General features: G+C 42.5%; 1 protein-coding gene and 1 long non-coding RNA gene across 2 annotated transcripts in view; one reads left to right on the forward strand and one right to left on the reverse strand.

The window, feature by feature from the left end:
- The window catches only part of LOC137428591 (uncharacterized), a 45438-nt gene that overhangs the window by 10793 nt on the left and 16217 nt on the right, over positions 1-18428 (forward strand). The window contains exons 6-9 of the mRNA XM_078777307.1: positions 1300-1460; positions 1650-1751; positions 1918-2039; positions 8048-8215. Coding sequence (XP_078633433.1) covers positions 1300-1460; positions 1650-1751; positions 1918-2039; positions 8048-8215 — 553 coding nt within the window. The remainder of the gene's footprint in view (positions 1-1299; positions 1461-1649; positions 1752-1917; positions 2040-8047; positions 8216-18428) is intronic.
- On the reverse strand, positions 448-7106 carry LOC137427501 (uncharacterized). The gene is made up of 2 exons (XR_010984505.2): positions 1324-7106; positions 448-997 (listed from the first exon to the last, which is right to left on the reverse strand). It is a non-coding gene; the product is annotated as an uncharacterized LOC137427501 (long non-coding RNA).

The raw sequence follows: 18428 nt of genomic DNA on the forward strand, positions 1-18428 counted from the left end.
AGATGGGATACCAAACTTTTGGTTAAAGCAACTGTATGCTCTCCGCCCTCACTACGTTGTAGCATTTAACAAAATCAAAGGGGAACACCCAATGGATCAATGGTTCACAGAAGGCAAAACTCTTCTCATCCCAAAATCTAATGAAACCCAACTACCCAACAAGTATAAACCGATAACGTGCTTATAAACAACATACAAACATTCAACAGGATTAACCGATGTACTCATGACCGATGTACTCTTATTGGCTGTACTCTTATTGTATTGGCTGTATCCGATGTACTCTTATTCATATGGATTAGGCCCTGCCCATTATTAAACAGCCCCAGGATTGGATTTGAGTGTGTGGGGGAATTTTCCCTCACTCTTCTGTCAGGTTCAAAGTATTACAGTTGAAACATTAAAATAAAGTACCGGTAGTCTTCTCCAATCAAGTTCCAGGCATAACAGAGTTCAATGGTTTATTGGTACTTGCATAAAGATGTTACAGATTTCAAAGTTAATTTATGCAAGCAGAAGAGAGAACCTCGCACATTTAGTTACATTTTGCCAATCAACATTTAACCAATCAAGGCATTTGCTGGGATTCTCTCTCACCGGACACTGCAGTAAGTGTCACTTTTATACTCCTGCACACGTCCGATTACATAATCATCATCAAGGCCATCATTCAAGGCAGATACAATATTTTGGATTATGTCGAAGTAGATCAAAGGTTTTACCACATACAGATAGAGGAATGTAGACTTCTTGGTGCCCAGGGGGCATCTTGACTTGTACCAAAATACAAACATTAATTTTTAATCTAACTTGCCCCTGCTCCATATAAAATCGACATTATCCTTTAACATTGAAGAAATCATAAAACAATGTCCCCTGCGAGATGCCTGAATTTATCAATCGAGGAAAAAAGCCAATGGGACCATGAGCCAACCCCACACGTCCACCACAAACACTTCACGTGGGGAGAGCCGGCCTTCACTCCATCTCATCAAGTCTGCTCCCACACACCACACAGCGATTATCTATTTTAACCACATTTTACCCCGTAACATCCTCGTACTCAGTAAATATATATCAGTGTGCGTGTCTCAATGTGAATTTTCATTTGAAATTCTTCCACAACTTCCCTCTTGTGATGTTTATGCTAATTAACGAAGATTTGAAAAAAATTAAATTTATCTTTTCAATTCACTTCGGGCATAAAATACACCATTCTCATGGCGACATTTTTTTTTGATGGGCCTGACATCAACACATCTTCTGAGTGCATAGCATTAGCATGTCTTTACCTCATAGGGTACCTCTTCGTTGAGGCCTCACCTGTTGTCGGTAATTCAGATAATTGCAGTGCTCTTTCATCTGAAGGATCGGCACCTGGTGAAGCCGCTGAATGAGGTCATGCTCCCCACTGTCGAAGCAGCTGGTGGAGCCAGAGTGCCAATGGAGCTGAAAAGCAGGTCTGCCACCACATGGTCCCGGTTGGTGTGAGCTGGAGCTGAAAACCACTCCGGCGAGGAAGCTCGGACCACTGGCGCAGTCTGAGCGGTGTATGGCCTGCACCGGAGGTAGCCAGCAGAACTGTGGGCTTGATATGGAGGGAAAATACATGATTATACAGATAAAGCCTTACCCCCGTCCATCCCCAGGGCTCGTCCTTTCCGTGCAGCTGGTAGAGTGGTACCATCGTTGTGGAACATGAGGAACTGCAGCAGGCTTTGCCAACTGGAGAAGCAACCTCGGTTGCTGATGTAGGTCCCAGGGCGTGGGAGATGGCCTTGATGTTAAACTGAAGCACGGACATGCCGTTAGCCCAATCACTCTGTGCAGTTGATCACTGTGGACGAATACGACAGGCTCATGTACAACAACAAATAATACTAAACTAAGTGTGGGATATTGTCGTATTTCTCGCAGCTTAAATCAGCAAGGCTGTCGGCAGTTTGTTGGCGAGCATCTTCCAGATCATGGCCATGCCAACGAGCTCTCAACCAGATTTTGCTGTGCTGTAGTTTGTGAAGAGTGTCATCACAAGTCTGGTACCTTCTGAGAAGGCTCTTGCTGCAGCTTGGGGGTTGGCAATAAGCAAACGCATGTGAGATACCACAAAACTACCAATAAAACTGCCTGTGGCTCAGTAAGGCAAGTCCTTCGCACATCCAGTTGGAAATCCTGAGATCTTGGTGATCCCATAATGGTTACATTTCCCGTTGTCTCTTCAGTCACATGTCATTGGTGCAAGTCCAGCAACAATTCTTATTCACATCCTTAGCATGTTGTAGAGAGATAATTACATATGTATCAATCCCATACAAATCTTATCTTTATGCCCATGTGGCTGGTGTGTGTGAGTGACAATGGGATGTGTGTGTGTGGTGGTTGAGATGTGTGTGATTCTCCATTTGATCATCATTTGACCATCCTTCATTGCAAAAATAAGTCTGTAACCATCTATTTTTTGTTGTTACCATACCTTGTATCCATTGGTTTCAAGACCTTTCCGTCATCCATCTTTAAAAACACTTCCTCTGCACTTTCCACAGCAAAATGCTCCATCGTATTCGACTTTTTCTTCCCATCTAGGCACTTACTCTGACCATCTAATCACTTGCTCTTTTACCCACAAAAAAACTTCATTCCTTGGTCAAACAAACAGATGCAGTGTACATAAATCAATGGATTCACATTTCCCCCCAAAAATAAATAAAACGAACTATTCTTAAGACTAATGAATCTGAACACGCGAAATAGCAAAAAGACTTCTCCAGCACTCTTAATGTTGGTGTAATTCTGGTGGTCAAATACCTTTTGATTAAGGTACTATTGCCTGATCCTCCTCTTGTACAAGTAGAAACTCGAACCTTTAGCTTAGACACAGCTCTGTCTGCCAGGCTGCGAGAATCAAAGCCTTATCAGCAGTACATTTCTTTTCTCCACACACAAGCCAGCAACCCCGAGCTGTGGCCTTCAAAATACCCATTGCAGCCGAGCAGCACCGAGCCTTATATTGAAGAATTTCCTCCTCTGTAGAGTTCTAACTTGTATTTTTTCCAACAGATGCGTTGATATAATAACAGAAACCACAAGGAGTATGTTTTAGAAGAAGAAGCATGAACAGGGTCTAATTTCAAGATTTGTATGTCCGGACAGTGGACAGTCGCTTTTGGCACCCTTGCACTTTTTTCAAATAATGCACCATTTCTTCCAGAAAATTGTTGAAATAAAAAAATATTTTGGTATCCACATTTGTATTTCTTTGGTTTGCAGTGGAACAAAACAAAAAAAGCTGAAAAAAATTACTAAACCTTAGCTTATTCCACAAATAAATCCTAAAATGGCCTGGACAATATTATTGGCACCTTTTAGAAGTTGAAAGAAATAATTAGATTTCAAGCAGTTGATTCCCCTTTACTTTGGAATTGAACTCACCGGTGGTGAGTTGCAGCTGCCTGTAATATAGAAATCACTCATTCAACCAGTTTAAATAGAGAAAAGGAGTCATTCTGCTGTTTTGTGTCACTGTGTGTACCGCAATGAGCATGGAGAAAAGTAAGAAAACCAGATAATTATCTTAATTCAGTCAGACACAAGATTGTAGCCAAGCATGGACAATCTCGAGGCTACAAGTCCATCTCCAGAGGCCTTGATATTCCTCTGTCCATCGTACACAATGTTATCAGGAAGTTTAAGGCACCTGGCATTGTAGCTAACCTCCCTGGACGTGGCCGCAAGAGAGAACTTGATCGAAGATTGCAGCGTAGGATTGTTCGAATGGTAGAGAAAGCACCTCAATCAACTGCCAAACAGACTTAAGCTGACCTTCAAACACAAGGTGGTACGACAGTTTCAACTCGCGCCATCCGTTGCCAACTCGATGAAAGGGCGTTCTATGGTCAGAGCCAAAGGCTGAGAGAGAGAAACCCGACTGGAGTTTTCCAAAACACACCTGAACAAGCCAAAATCCTTCTGGGAGAATGTGCTGTGGATAGATGAGACCAAATTAGAGCTTTTGGGTAAAGCACATCATCTCCATGTTTACAGAAAACAAAATGAAGCCTTCAAAGAAACACCTTCCCTACAGTCAAACATGGAGGAGTTTCAGTGATGTTTTGGGGTTGCTGTGCTGCCTCTGGCACAAGGTGCCTTGAATGTGTGCATGGCATCATCAAATCAGGAGATTACCAAAGCATTTTGGGGTGCAATATTCAACCCAGTGTCAGAAAGGTTGTCTCCGTCGAAGGTCATGGGTCTTGCAGCAGGACAATGCCCCCAAACACAGTTCAAAAAGCATTCAGGAATGGTTCAAGACAAAACGTCGGACTGTTCTGAAGTGGCCAGCAATGAGTCCAGATCTAAATCCCATTGAACACCTGTGGGGAGATTTGAAAACAGCAGTTTGGAGAAGCACCCTCAAATGTGGGAGAACTGGAGCAGTTTGCACAAGTAGAGTGGGCCAAACTGCCAGTAGAGAGGTGTAGGAAGCTCATTCATGGCTATAGGAAGCGCTTGACTGCAGTTATTTTGTCCAAAGGCTGTGCTACCAAATATTAAGTCTTGGGTGTCAATAATTTTGACAATGCCATTTCTTTTTATTTTCTGATTTTTTTTTGTGTACAAGATCGAGGCTTGTGTAAGAGCGAACATTAATCACATAAAAACAAACGGACACAAAAAACATATGATCAAGGGAGTGGGAGACACGATGGGGAGAGAGAGGGAAGCACACAAATGCAACAATGGAGATCAGGGACATCAAGAGATCTGTGGGAGGGAGAGGGCATGGGGAGGAGGAGGCATGGGAAGGGGGGGGGGGGAAGGTATAAAACATATGGACACTGCTAGGACTTCAAGGAAAGCAGTCGGTATTTCAAAAAAGTGGATCTGGGGTGAATTAACGGGGGTAGAAAAGATCAAGGTTTTGGATGGGGGAAGATGAGAGATGGTGGTGAACAGCTGTTTTAAAGACGTGTGGGGAGGAGTAGGATTGAAGAATGTGAGGGAGTTTGTTCCAGAGGCGGGAGAAAAGGGGAATGAAAGAGTGGAGGTGAGCAGGGAGTCTTGATTTTGGCAGTTTCACCATAAGAGGGTTGCTGGCAGATCTTGTGCGACCTGTAGGAATGTTTGGCGGACAGAGCACAGACAGAGCTGGGTGAGCTAGACCGGAGAGGAGTCGGTAGCAGACAGAAAGACCAGCAACCTGCCTGCAGTGAGTGATTGAAAGGCCCTCGGAGTTAGCTTCATCGCGGGAGATTCCAATGATTCTGAAATCTGAAAATGATTCTCCAATGATTCTGAAAGAGGTCAAAAGGTCAACGTTCGGCGAAACGTGATCCAATTTTTTCCTCCTTCTGATATCCTCAATTTTCATCCCATTGACTTGAAATTTGAATAGGATTTACACATTAGCGAAGTGAATTCAACCACCAACTGTTTTTGAGATCAACATAGGCCAAAAGGTCAACATAGGCCAAAAGGTCAACCTCTTTTTTCAAATGTATAAAATCCTCAATTTTTATCCAATTGACTTGAAATTTGAATACGATTTTCATATCAGCAAACTGAATTCAACCACCAACTATTTTGGAGATCAATATGGGCCAAAAGGTCAACATAGGCCTAAGGTCAACCACTTTTTTCAAATTTCTAAAATCCTCAATTTTCATCCGATTGACTTGAAATTTGAATAACATTTTCATATCAGCAAACGGAATTCAATCACCAACTATTTTTGAGATCAAAATAGGCCAAAAGGTCAACATCGGCCTAAGGTCAACAACTTTTCTCAAATTTCTAAAATCCTCAATTTTTATCCGATTGACTTGTAATCTGAATAGGATTTGCATATCAGCTTACTGAAACAAACCACCAACTGTTGAGGTAAACATAGGCCAAAAGGTCAACATAGGTCAGATTTCTAAAATCCTCAATTTTGATCCAAATAACTTAAAATTTGAAGATGATTTGCATATCAGCTTACTGAAACCAACCACCAACTATTTTTGAGGTAAACATAGGCCAAAAGGTCAACATAGGTCAAAGGTCAACTCAAGCTCATACTTCTAATATCATCAATTTTCATCTGAAAAATATTAAATTTTAATCCGATTGACCCAAGCTTTTTTTTTTTTTTTTTTTTTTTGGATACAAGATCGAGGCTCGTGAAAGAGCGAACATTAAACACACAGAAAGACAAACCGACACACAAAACATATAACATCGGGAGCGGTAGACAAGATGGGGAGAGAGGGGGAAGGACACAAACACAACATTTGAGAGCAGGGACTGAGAGACATGGACACATCGAGAGATCTGTGGGAGGGAGAGGCCTTTGGGGGGGGGGGGCAGGTTTGGTAAGGTGGGGGGTGGGAGAGGTATAAAACATATGGACACTGCCAGGACTTCCAGGAAAGAAGTTGGAATTTCAAACAAGGTGGATCTGGGGTGAATTAGTGGGGGTAGAAAAGATCAAGGTTTTGGATGGGGGAAGATAAGAGATGGTGGTGAACAGCTGTTTTAAAGACCTGGAGGGAGCAGTGGGATTGAAGAGAGTGAGGGAGTTTGTTCCAGAGGCGGGAGAAAAGAGGAATGAAGGAGTGAAGGTGAGCAGACAGCCGAGATTTTGGCAGTTTAACCATAAGAGGGTTGCAGGCAGATCTTGTGCGACCTGTAGGAATATTTGGGGGACAGAGCACAAAGAGCTGGGGGTGCAAGGCCGGAGAGGAGTCGGTAGAAGACGGAAAGACCACCTGCCTGCGGTGAGTGAGTGAAAGGCCCTCGGAGGTAGTGTCATCGCGGGAGATTCCAATGATTCTGAAAGCTTTGGTTTCAACAGCGTGAAGACGACCGAGGTGTGAGGTAGGAGCACCAGCCCAGAGGGGGGAACAATATTCCATTGAGCTGCGGATGAAAGCCTTATAAGTGGTGAGGAGCTCAGGTTTGCCAAGGAAGGCCGAGCTAGGTGTGAGGCAGGAGATCGTCAATTAAGACGACTGTGGCGGACACAATGCCAGCGGGTCATAATTCCGTGCACCAGTGGGTGACGCCGACGCGAGCGACCGGACGTGGAAGCAAGGCTCGGGCCACGTCCGGAGCAAAGGAGTCATGAGGCTCAGGGTTGAACTGGGAATCTGGGATACATGCCCCGCCTTTCGGCCGACCGGCCACGCCCGGGGGCAAGGCGTGGCCTCGGGATATATACGCGGGCTCGAAAGTCGAGCCCGCCCAGTGCTTCCGTGCGAGCCTTGAATAAAGTGTTTGGTTTTGTTCAACGCGTGGTGGCCTACCTTCTTGGCAAACGAGTTGTGTGTGCATAGCACCACACGACTTTGATGAAGATCGTCAATTATAATCTTAACAAGTGAATCCTCTTGGATTGCGCTGAGGTTCGGGCTTGGAATTTCTAGGAGGAAGTATAATTTGTATGCAATGAAAGTACATGTAATATGGGATCGAGTAAGATCGAGTAAGCTTCACCAGTGCGCGTGCGCGAATTTACGTCACGTCGGCAGCGAGAAGGCGTTCCCCAACACGAACCAATCAGGAACTGCCACGCCCACTTATATGATCTCCGAATTCCTGTGACAGGAATTAGCGTTACACTGGCGACTGGCTGGAAGTCAATCGCTAAAGGCGCTTCCTCAGCGCCAATAAAATGGACAATTTCATGTATCCATGTGACGTGGCACACGGGATTTGAACCTGAGTTACTCCAAATCACGTGACAGCTGGGATCACGTAAAAACATAAACAAGTAAACATGGCGGAACCTCTGGAAACTTGCTAACATGAAAGAGGGAGAAATATTCCGAATGTCCAACTTTTTAACTTGTTTAGTACGAGTACAGGAACCGCAAGGTCGTTGTTAAACTTGTTTAAAGGTCTCGGGAACGAACATCGTCACGAGGCGTCCAAGGTTACATTTGGGGCGTGGTCTACGGAGATCCGAGAAACGGTGAAACTTCGTGATCGTAAAATAATAAGAGGAAGAAGAAGCCGATTAGGGAAGAAGAGCACGTGCTTCTCTGTTTCGTTGTCCCTCAGTTCTGTTGAAACGGAATGAATTGTCCCGAAGTGACAAACACTGAGCTGTGTCTGATGAACCGAGATCTTTCCGGTGAGGAACACAAGGTGAACCCTCCGGGATCGACGAGGGTCTCCTATGGGAGGAACCTGCTCGGGCCGGGAGAATCTGCCGCGGATAAGGAGTTCAGCCCCGGTACGTGACGTTCTTGTTCACGTGCGGGTCCGTGCTGTGCACCATGTACGTCAATAGTTTATGTGAGAATCACCGTGTCATGTCCTGATCGGGTTCCCTCGTACAAGATTGTGTCGATCTCCTGATCGGGTTCCCTCGTACAAGATCGTGTCGATCTCCTGATCAGGTTCCCTCCCATAAGATCGTGTCGATCTCCTGATCGGGTTCCCTCGTACAATATTGTGTCGATCTCCTGATCGGGTTCCCTCGTACAATACTGTGTCGATCTCCTGATCGGGTTCCCTCGTACAATATTGTGTCGATCTCCTGATCGGGTTCCCTCGTACAATATTGTGACGATCTCCTGATCAGGTTCCCTCGTACAAGATCGTGTCGATCTCCTGATCGGGTTCCCTCCTACAAGATCGTGTCGATCTCCTGATCGGGTTACCTCGTACAAGATCGTGTCGATCTCCTGATCGGGTTCCCTACTACAAGATCGTGTCGATCTCCTGATCGGGTTCCCTCCTACAAGATCGTGTCGATCTCCTGATCGGGTTCCCTACTACAAGATCGTGTCGATCTCCTGATCGGGTTCCCTCCTACAAGATCGTGTCGATCTCCTGATCGGGTTCCCTCCTACAAGATTGTGTCGATCTCCTGATCGGGTTCCTCGTACAATATTGTGTCGATCTCCTGAGCCGGTGAATCGATCCCGTTTGTTTTAATGATTTAATCGGAGCTCGAACGGACATTTTGATTCCTGGGAGCAGATTCGTTAATGGACGCGTCTGAGGAGAACTTCGATCGTTTCTCCCTGTTATAGACAAAAATGAATGGAAGAGTTGGGTTTCTTTGAACAGAATAGACAATGATAGGATCAGGGACATTAATCTGAAAGTAAATAAGATGAGAGTTCGGACGGTGTGAGGTCGGGGGTCCGCTTGTCCGATTTATTAATAAGGAAATTAGACGCAGTAGGACATTCGACCCTTTATGTCTGTGTCTGATGTGACTGATGTGTCTTCCCTTCTTGAATTCGACAGATAAGTATCAAGGTTTTCTTTGTGTCACACCAACACTAAATTAAATAAATCCGTCAAAAATCAAAACGACTTAAATTAATAGGGGTTGGGGAGGAATGGAGCAGGCAGGGCGGTTTGTAGATGGGGGAGGGAAGTGGGCATGAGGAATGGGGATTGGAGGGGGGGAGGAGAGGCGATTGGAGGGGGGGGGGGGTTGGGATGGAGGAGTGGGGATTGGGGGGGGGGGAGGAGTTGGGATTGGGGGGGGAGGAGTGGGGATTGGGGTGGGAGGAGTGGGGATTGGGGGGGGAGGAGTGGGGATTGGGGGGGGGGGAGGAGTTGGGATTGGGGGGGGAGGAGTGGGGATTGGGGGGGGAGGAGTGGGGATTGGGGGGGGGAGGAGTTGGGATTGGGGGGGGAGGAGTTGGGATTGGAGGGGGGGAGGAGAGGCGATTGGACGGGGGGGGGGAGGGGTTGGGATGGAGGAGTGGGGATTGGGTGGGGGAGGAGTGGGGATTGGGGGGGGGAGGAGTTGGGATTGGGGGGGGAGGAGTGGGGATTGGGGTGGGAGGAGTGGGGATTGGGGGGGGGGAGGAGTGGGGATTGGGGGGGGAGGAGTGGGGATTGGCGACAGATAAGTGTCAAGGTTTTCTTGAAACTGAATCCTCCCCCACCCCCAACCTCGCTGCTATCTCCCTCACCTCCAACTTTTGTGTTATTCGAACATTTAGAAAGCAGACCCCTAACCCCACTATCGTAATCATTGTGTAAATCTTATTATAATGGAGTAAACGTGAATGGTTATGTTTGTATGTGTGTTTGTACACTTGTGACAAAAACGTTTTTTTTTTTTTCAAATCTATCTAAAACTGAAAAACATGGTCCTTGAGGCGCTGAGGTGGTGAAGCCGTTTGACTAAATGTCTATTAATTATGTACTGTTTGAATATACCTTTCGACCCTTAAGATCACCGAAACACCTACAGACCCAAAAGACCCAGATGACCCAAAATATCCCCAAGGCCCAGATGACCCTTAAAGACCGAGATGACCCAAAAGACCATTAAAGACCACAAAGGCCCTTAAGAACCCAAAGACATGTTTAGTTTATCTCAAATGATACACCTGTATTAAATGTATCACTATAAAATAAAGCAGGTGATTTAATATGTAATGTACATAATCCAAGATGTAATTTTAATCGGTAAGCAATAAACGTCAAAACAAACAACCAGTCAAGGCACCAAAACTGCTTCCGGTGTCAAAATTGGTGATCCGTTTGACTGAGCTTTGTCTGTGAGCGAAGTTATGCAATCAAGGCAACAACACGTTAAAGATCGAGAATATGAGCATCCTCGGTGACCGGAGTTTTGGCACTGAGGACAAGGACACGCATGTCATCTTGTTCTTCTCTCCTCTCACCGTTCTTGTTGGACCAAACGGAGCGGACAACAGGGTGTCCTCTAGCTCGTTGTAAAACCAGAGCATTCACTAACCCATATGGTTTCTGCGCATGTTTTATTTGGTGGATAATGGACTTAACACCATAATGTCTTTATTTGGTGGATAATGGACTCGTTAACACCATAATATCTTTATTTGGTGGATAATGGACTTAACACCATAATGTCTTTATTTGGTGGATAATGGACTCGTTAACACCATAATGTCTTTATTTGGTGGATAATGGACTTGTTAACACCATAATGTCTTTATTTGGTGGATAATGGACTTGTTAACACCATAATGTCTTTATTTGGTGGATAATGGACTTGTTAACACCATAATGCCTTTATTTGGTGGATAATGGACTCGTTAACACCATAATGTCTTTATTTGGTGGATAATGGACTCGTTAACACCATAATGTCTTTATTTGGTGGATAATGGACTTGTTAACACCATAATGTCTTTATTTGGTGGATAATGGACTTGTTAACACCATAATGTCTTTATTTGGTGGATAATGGACTTGTTAACACCATAATGTCTTTATTTGGTGGATAATGGACTTGTTAACACCATAATGTCTTTATTTGGTGGATAATGGACTTGTTAACACCATGTCTTTATTTGGTGGATAATGGACTTGTTAACACCATAATGTCTTTATTTGGTGGATAATGGACTTGTTAACACCATAATGTCTTTATTTGGTGGATAATGGACTTGTTAACACCATAATGTCTTTATTTGGTGGATAATGGACTCGTTAACACCATAATGTCTTTATTTGGTGGATAATGGACTCGTTAACACCATAATGTCTTTATTTGGTGGATAATGGACTCGTTAACACCATAATGTCTTTATTTGGTGGATAATGGACTTGTTAACACCATAATGTCTTTATTTGGTGGATAATGGACTTGTTAACACCATAATGTCTTTATTTGGTGGATAATGGACTTGTTAACACCATAATGTCTTTATTTGGTGGATAATGGACTTGTTAACACCATAATGTCTTTATTTGGTGGATAATGGAATTGTTAACATCATAATGTCTTTATTTGGTGGATAATGGAATTGTTAACACCATAATGTCTTTATTTGGTGGATAATGGACTTGTTAACACCATAATGTCTTTATTTGGTGGATAATGGACTTGTTAACATCATAATGTCTTTATTTGGTGGATAATGGACTTGTTAACACCATAATGTCTTTATTTGGTGGATAATGGACTTGTTAACACCATAATGTCTTTATTTGGTGGATAATGGACTTGTTAACACCATAATGTCTTTATTTGGTGGACAATGGACTTGTTAACACCATAATGTCTTTATTTGGTGGATAATGGACTTGTTAACACAATAATGTCTTTATTTGGTGGATAATGGACTTGTTAACACCATAATGTCTTTATTTGGTGGATAATGGAATTGTTAACACCATAATGTCTTTATTTGGTGGATAATGGACTTGTTAACACCATAATGTTTTTATTTGGTGGATAATGGACTTGTTAACACAATAATGTCTTTATTTGGTGGATAATGGACTTGTTAATACCATAATGTCTTTATTTGGTGGATAATGGACTTGTTAACACCATAATGTTTTTATTTGGTGGATAATGGACTTGTTAACACCATAATGTTTTTATTTGGTGGATAATGGACTTGTTAACACCATAATGTCTTTATTTGGTGGATAATGGAATTGTTAACACCATAATGTCTATTTGGTGGATAATGGAATTGTTAACACCATAATGTCTATTTGGTGGATAATGGACTTGTTAACACCATAATGTCTATTTGGTGGATAATGGAATTGTTAACATCATAATGTCTTTATTTGGTGGATAATGGACTTGTTAACACCATAATGTCTATTTGGTGGATAATGGAATTGTTAACACCATAATGTCTTTATTTGGTGGATAATGGACTTGTTAACACCATAATGTCTTTATTTGGTGGATAATGGACTTGTTAATACCATAATGTCTTTATTTGGTGGATAATGGACTTGTTAACACCATAATGTCTTTATTTGGTGGATAATGGACTTGTTAACACCATAATGTCTTTATTTGGTGGATAATGGACTTGTTAACACCATAATGTCTTTATTTGGTGGATAATGGACTTGATAACACGATAATGTCTTTATTTGGTGGATAATGGACTTGTTAACACCATAATGCCTTTATTTGGTGGATAATGGACTTGTTAACACCATAATGTCTTTATTTGGTGGATAATGGACTTGTTAACACCATAATGTCTTTATTTGGTGGATAATGGACTTGTTAACACCATAATGTCTTTATTTGGTGGATAATGGACTTGTTAACACCATAATGCCTTTATTTGGTGGATAATGGACTTGTTAACACCATAATGTCTTTATTTGGTGGATAATGGATTTGTTAACACCATAATGCCTTTATTTGGTGGATAATGGAATTGTTAACACCATAATGTCTTTATTTGGTGGATAATGGAATTGTTAACACCATAATGTCTTTATTTGGTGGATAATGGACATGTTAACACCATAATGTCTTTATTTGGTGGATAATGGAATTGTTAACACCATAATGTCTATTTGGTGGATAATGGAATTGTTAACACCATAATGTCTATTTGGTGGATAATGGACATGTTAACACCATAATGTCTTTATTTGGTGGATAATGGACTTGTTAACATCATAATGTCTTTATTTGGTGGATAATGGAATTGTTAACATCATAATGTCTTTATTTGGTGGATAATGGAATTGTTAATACCATAATGTCTTTATTTGGTGGATAATGGACTTGTTAATACCATAATGTCTTTATTTGGTGGATAATGGACTTGTTAACACCATAATGTCTTTATTTGGTGGATAATGGAATTGTTAACACCATGATGTCTTTATTTGGTGGATAATGGACTTGTTAACACCATAATGTCTTTATTTGGTGGATAATGGACTTGTTAACACCATGATGTCTTTATTTGGTGGATAATGGACTTGTTAACACCATAATGTCTTTATTTGGTGGATAATGGACTTGTTAACACCATAATGTCTTTATTTGGTGGATAATGGACTTGTTAACACCATAATGTCTTTATTTGGTGGATAATCGACTTGTTAACACCATAATGTCTTTATTTGGTGGATAATGGACTTGTTAACACCATAGTCTTTATTTGGTGGATAATGGACTTGTTAACACCATAATGTCTTTATTTGGTGGATACTGGACTCGTTAACACCATAATGTCTTTATTTGGTGGATAATGGACTCGTTAACACCATAATGTCTTTATTTGGTGGATAATGGACTCGTTAACACCATAATGTCTTTATTTGGTGGATAATGGACTTGTTAACACCATAATGTCTTTATTTGGTGGATAATGGACTCAACACCATAATGTCTTTATTTGGTGGATAATGGACTTGTTAACACCATAATGTCTTTATTTGGTGGATAATGGACTTGTTAACACCACAATGTCTTTATTTGGTGGATAATGGACTTGTTTACACCACAATGTCTTTATTTGGTGGATAATGGACTTGTTAACACCACAATGTCTTTATTTGGTGGATAATGGACTTGTTAACACCATAATGTCTTTATTTGGTGGATAATGGACTTGTTAACACCACAATGTCTTTATTTGGTGGATAATGGACTTAACACCATAATGTCTTTATTTGGTGGATAATGGACTTGTTAACACCATAATGTCTTTATTTGGTGGATAATGGACTTGTTAACACCATAATGTCTTTATTTGGTGGATAATGGACTTGTTAACACCATAGTCTTTATTTGGTGGATAATGGACTTGTTAACACCATAATGTCTTTATTTGGTGGATACTGGACTCGTTAACACCATAATGTCTTTATTTGGTGGATAATGGACTCGTTAACACCATAATGTCTTTATTTGGTGGATAATGGACTCGTTAACACCATAATGTCTTTATTTGGTGGATAATGGACTTGTTAACACCATAATGTCTTTATTTGGTGGATAATGGACTCAACACCATAATGTCTTTATTTGGTGGATAATGGACTTGTTAACACCATAATGTCTTTATTTGGTGGATAATGGACTTGTTAACACCACAATGTCTTTATTTGGTGGATAATGGACTTGTTAACACCACAATGTCTTTATTTGGTGGATAATGGACTTGTTAACACCACAATGTCTTTATTTGGTGGATAATGGACTTGTTAACACCATAATGTCTTTATTTGGTGGATAATGGACTTGTTAACACCACAATGTCTTTATTTGGTGGATAATGGACTTGTTAACACCACAATGTCTTTATTTGGTGGATAATGGACTTGTTAACACCACAATGTCTTTATTTGGTGGATAATGGACTTGTTAACACCACAATGTCTTTATTTGGTGAATAATGGACTTGTTAACACCATAATGTCTGCCCAATAAGGCAGCACTCTCACCCCAACCAAGCTTATCCAAAACCTCCACTCTCTGTGACAAAGACGTCACTTTCCTCGATCGTTATGCACTTGTTTTTGTCTTGGGAGCTACAGTACAAATCATTAACGACAATAATAACCAAAAATGAAGGAATTTATTATGATTCCATAGATCGCAGTGTTGACAGTGAGATAGTTACAGAACATTACCTGAGGTCCCATGTGTCTCAGTTACTACAGCAGAGGAAGAAGAATGCCGACCAGCATCAGGGAGCAGGGGGCGGGGGGGTTGGAGGGGGAGGGGGGAGGGCTAGACCGAGACCAGACCCGCGTCAACACAGAACTGTACACAAAAAATTACATGTTTAACTTTAAAACTGAACCCATTGAAAGAAGGGATGGTTGTATATGACTGTTGTTGAGGCAAATTGTTGATTGTAAAAGTTGGATAGAGTAAAAAAAGTGGCAAGTATTATTATTATATTTCGTTTTACAACCCATAGAAAGATCGTGAGTGTTATGTGAAGATGCGGATATGGAACGATCTGGCGGTATTGAGCCGTTTCTAGTTCCTTCTCGATATGAAACCATCTCGCATCAATGAGTGGTTTCTTAGAGCGAGGGACTTTTGAGAATGTTTGCGAATTCTCAGGTAGTTATTGCGTGTCCCAACGTTCATGTAACTGTCCAGTTGATCAAGTATTGTTGTAAAAGTCAGGTCAGTCTTTTTGGACTTCCACTGGTAACATGTGCGACCTGCCGCATGGTCTGACACCCCTCCCTGGCTTTGCTGGTGAGAATGGTAACTGTGATACCCTGCCAGGACCAAAAACAACACCTGGCAAAGGGCGGATGAGCTCCCTTGTGGAACCAACGGCCGTCCAGTAATGAGATGGTGTCTCTTAAAAAAACACTCATCCGGTTTGGACCGGTTCAAGTCATGCCAAATACTTTAAAATGGTACGTGCTGCTTCCTTGCTTGAAAAGGATAGAGCAAGGACAATCCACATCAGTTGGCATCCATGAGGAGGAGAAAATTCCTCATGAGGAAATGCCCTGCTGAGTACGGTGAGAAAAGCGGTGCCATTGTTGTGACGTTGTTCTTTCCCAGAGCATCCCGGGAAGTGACGGTCGTGACGGCACATCGCCCAAGGTGTGTGTGTGTGTGTGTGTGTGTGTGTGTGTGTGTGTGTGTGTGTGTGTGTGTGTGTGTGTGTGTGTGTGTGTGTGTGTGTGTGTGTGTGTGTGTGTTCTATTACGAGCCTTAGCCCAAGTATTTAAATATATATATATATACGAGGTGTGTTGAAAAAGTATCTGACCTTTGTTCATAAAAAATACTCGTATCCAGATACAACAAACTTACACTAATCTCCTTCAAAGTAGTCCCCTTGGGCTGCCACACACTTCTCCCAACGGTTCTGCCACTGTCGGAAGCAGCGCTGGAACGCCTCTTTTGGGATGGCGCGCAGCTGGTCCGTCGCATTCCGCATGATGTCTTCTCTGGACTGAAATCTGGTCCCTTTCAGGGGCATTTTCAGCTTGGAGAAAAGCCAGAAGTCACACGGAGCCATGTCGGGAGAGTAGGGAGCCTGACGAAGCACAGGTGTGTTGTGTTTGGCCAAGAAACTCTGTATCAAATGTGAAGAATGGGCGGGTGCGTTATCGTGATGGAGCTGCCAATTGCCCGCTGCCCACAGGTCCGGCCATTTGCGTCGCACAGCGTCACGAAGGCAACGCAGAACCTCTTGGTAATACTCCTTGGTGATGGTTGTGCCGTGTGGTGCGTACTCGTGATGAACCACGCCACTGGAGTCGAAGAAGACTGTCAGCATGACTTTGACATTGCTGCGGACCTGCCTTGCTTTTTTTGGCCTCGGGGATGTTGGATGCTTCCATTGTGATGACTGCAACTTGGTTTCTGGGTCGTACCCATAAACTCAGGACTCATCGCCAGTGATCACTGTGTTGAGGAAGCTGGGATCGCTGTTCACAGTCTCCAGCATGTCCTGTGCGATCTCCAAACGGAGTTGCTTCTGCTCAATCGTTAGCAGCTTTGGTACGAACTTCGCTGAGATTCTCCTGAAGCCCAAATCCTCCTTCATAATGGAATGAACGGATCCAAAGCTGACGCCCACCTCGTCTGCAAGTTCTCTGATCGTGATTCGACGATCCTGCATCACCAGGGTCCTCAATTGGTCAATGACGATCTCATTTCGGGATGTTGAGGGCCTACCCGAACGTGCTTCACTCTCCACTGATGTGCGGCCATCTTTGAAGCGGTTGTACCACTCCTTTATCTGTGTGGTGCTCATTGCTTCGTCCCCGAAGGCCTGTTGAATCTTGCGGATCGTTTCCACTTGGGAATCGCCAAGCTTTACACAAAATTTGATGCAGTAGCGTTGTTCAAGTTTTTCCGTCATTTTGTCAAAAACGAAAATCCGACGGCGCTCACTTACACTTCCTCACTCATCGGCGGTCTGCCGTCGAATGACAGCTTCTGCAGGTGGGAAAAAATTCACGCATGCGCATTAGGATCGCCTACATACGTGCACCAATCAACACCTCCCTAGCTTCATTTGTTTACGCACGACAAAGTAAGGTCGCATACTTTTTGAACACACCTTGTCTATATATATTATATATATATATATATATATATATATATATATATATATATATATATATATATACTGAAACGCAAAATAAACTTACCACCTTTGAAACCTTTAAATATCAACAATAACACTGCGTGTAGTAAATGTGTGAACTTATTTGCGGACAATAGTGTCCTCACTGTCAGACAAAACGGTCACGGATGGTCACTTGAACCTTCAATGGTCATTTCATAGCACAGCTGTTGAACAGCCGTTTTGATTGTCAGTGATTAGCCAAGGGGTACGGGATGATTTTAATGAGCTGCACGTGATGTCTTGATATTGGCTTTAAAAAGGCCAGTGCAAAATTGGCATTTTGACCGAAAAATTTGACCATTTTGACCAACTTCAAAAAGACCGAAAACGCAAAAGAAACTTACCACCTTTGAAACCTTTAAATATCAACAATAACACTGCGTGTAGTAAATGTGTGAACTTATTTGCGGACAATAGTGTCCTCACTGTCAGACAAAACGGTCACGGATGGTCACTTGAACCTTCAATGGTCACTTCATAGCACAGCTGTTGAACAGCCGTTTTGACTGTCAATGATTAGCCAAGGGGTACCGGATGATTTTAATGAGCTGCACGTGATGTCTTGATATTGGCTTTAAAAAAGCCAGTGCA

This window comes from Myxine glutinosa, chromosome 5, assembly GCF_964187855.1.
Source record: "Myxine glutinosa chromosome 5, kmMyxGlut1.1, whole genome shotgun sequence".
NCBI lineage: Eukaryota > Metazoa > Chordata > Myxini > Myxiniformes > Myxinidae > Myxine > Myxine glutinosa.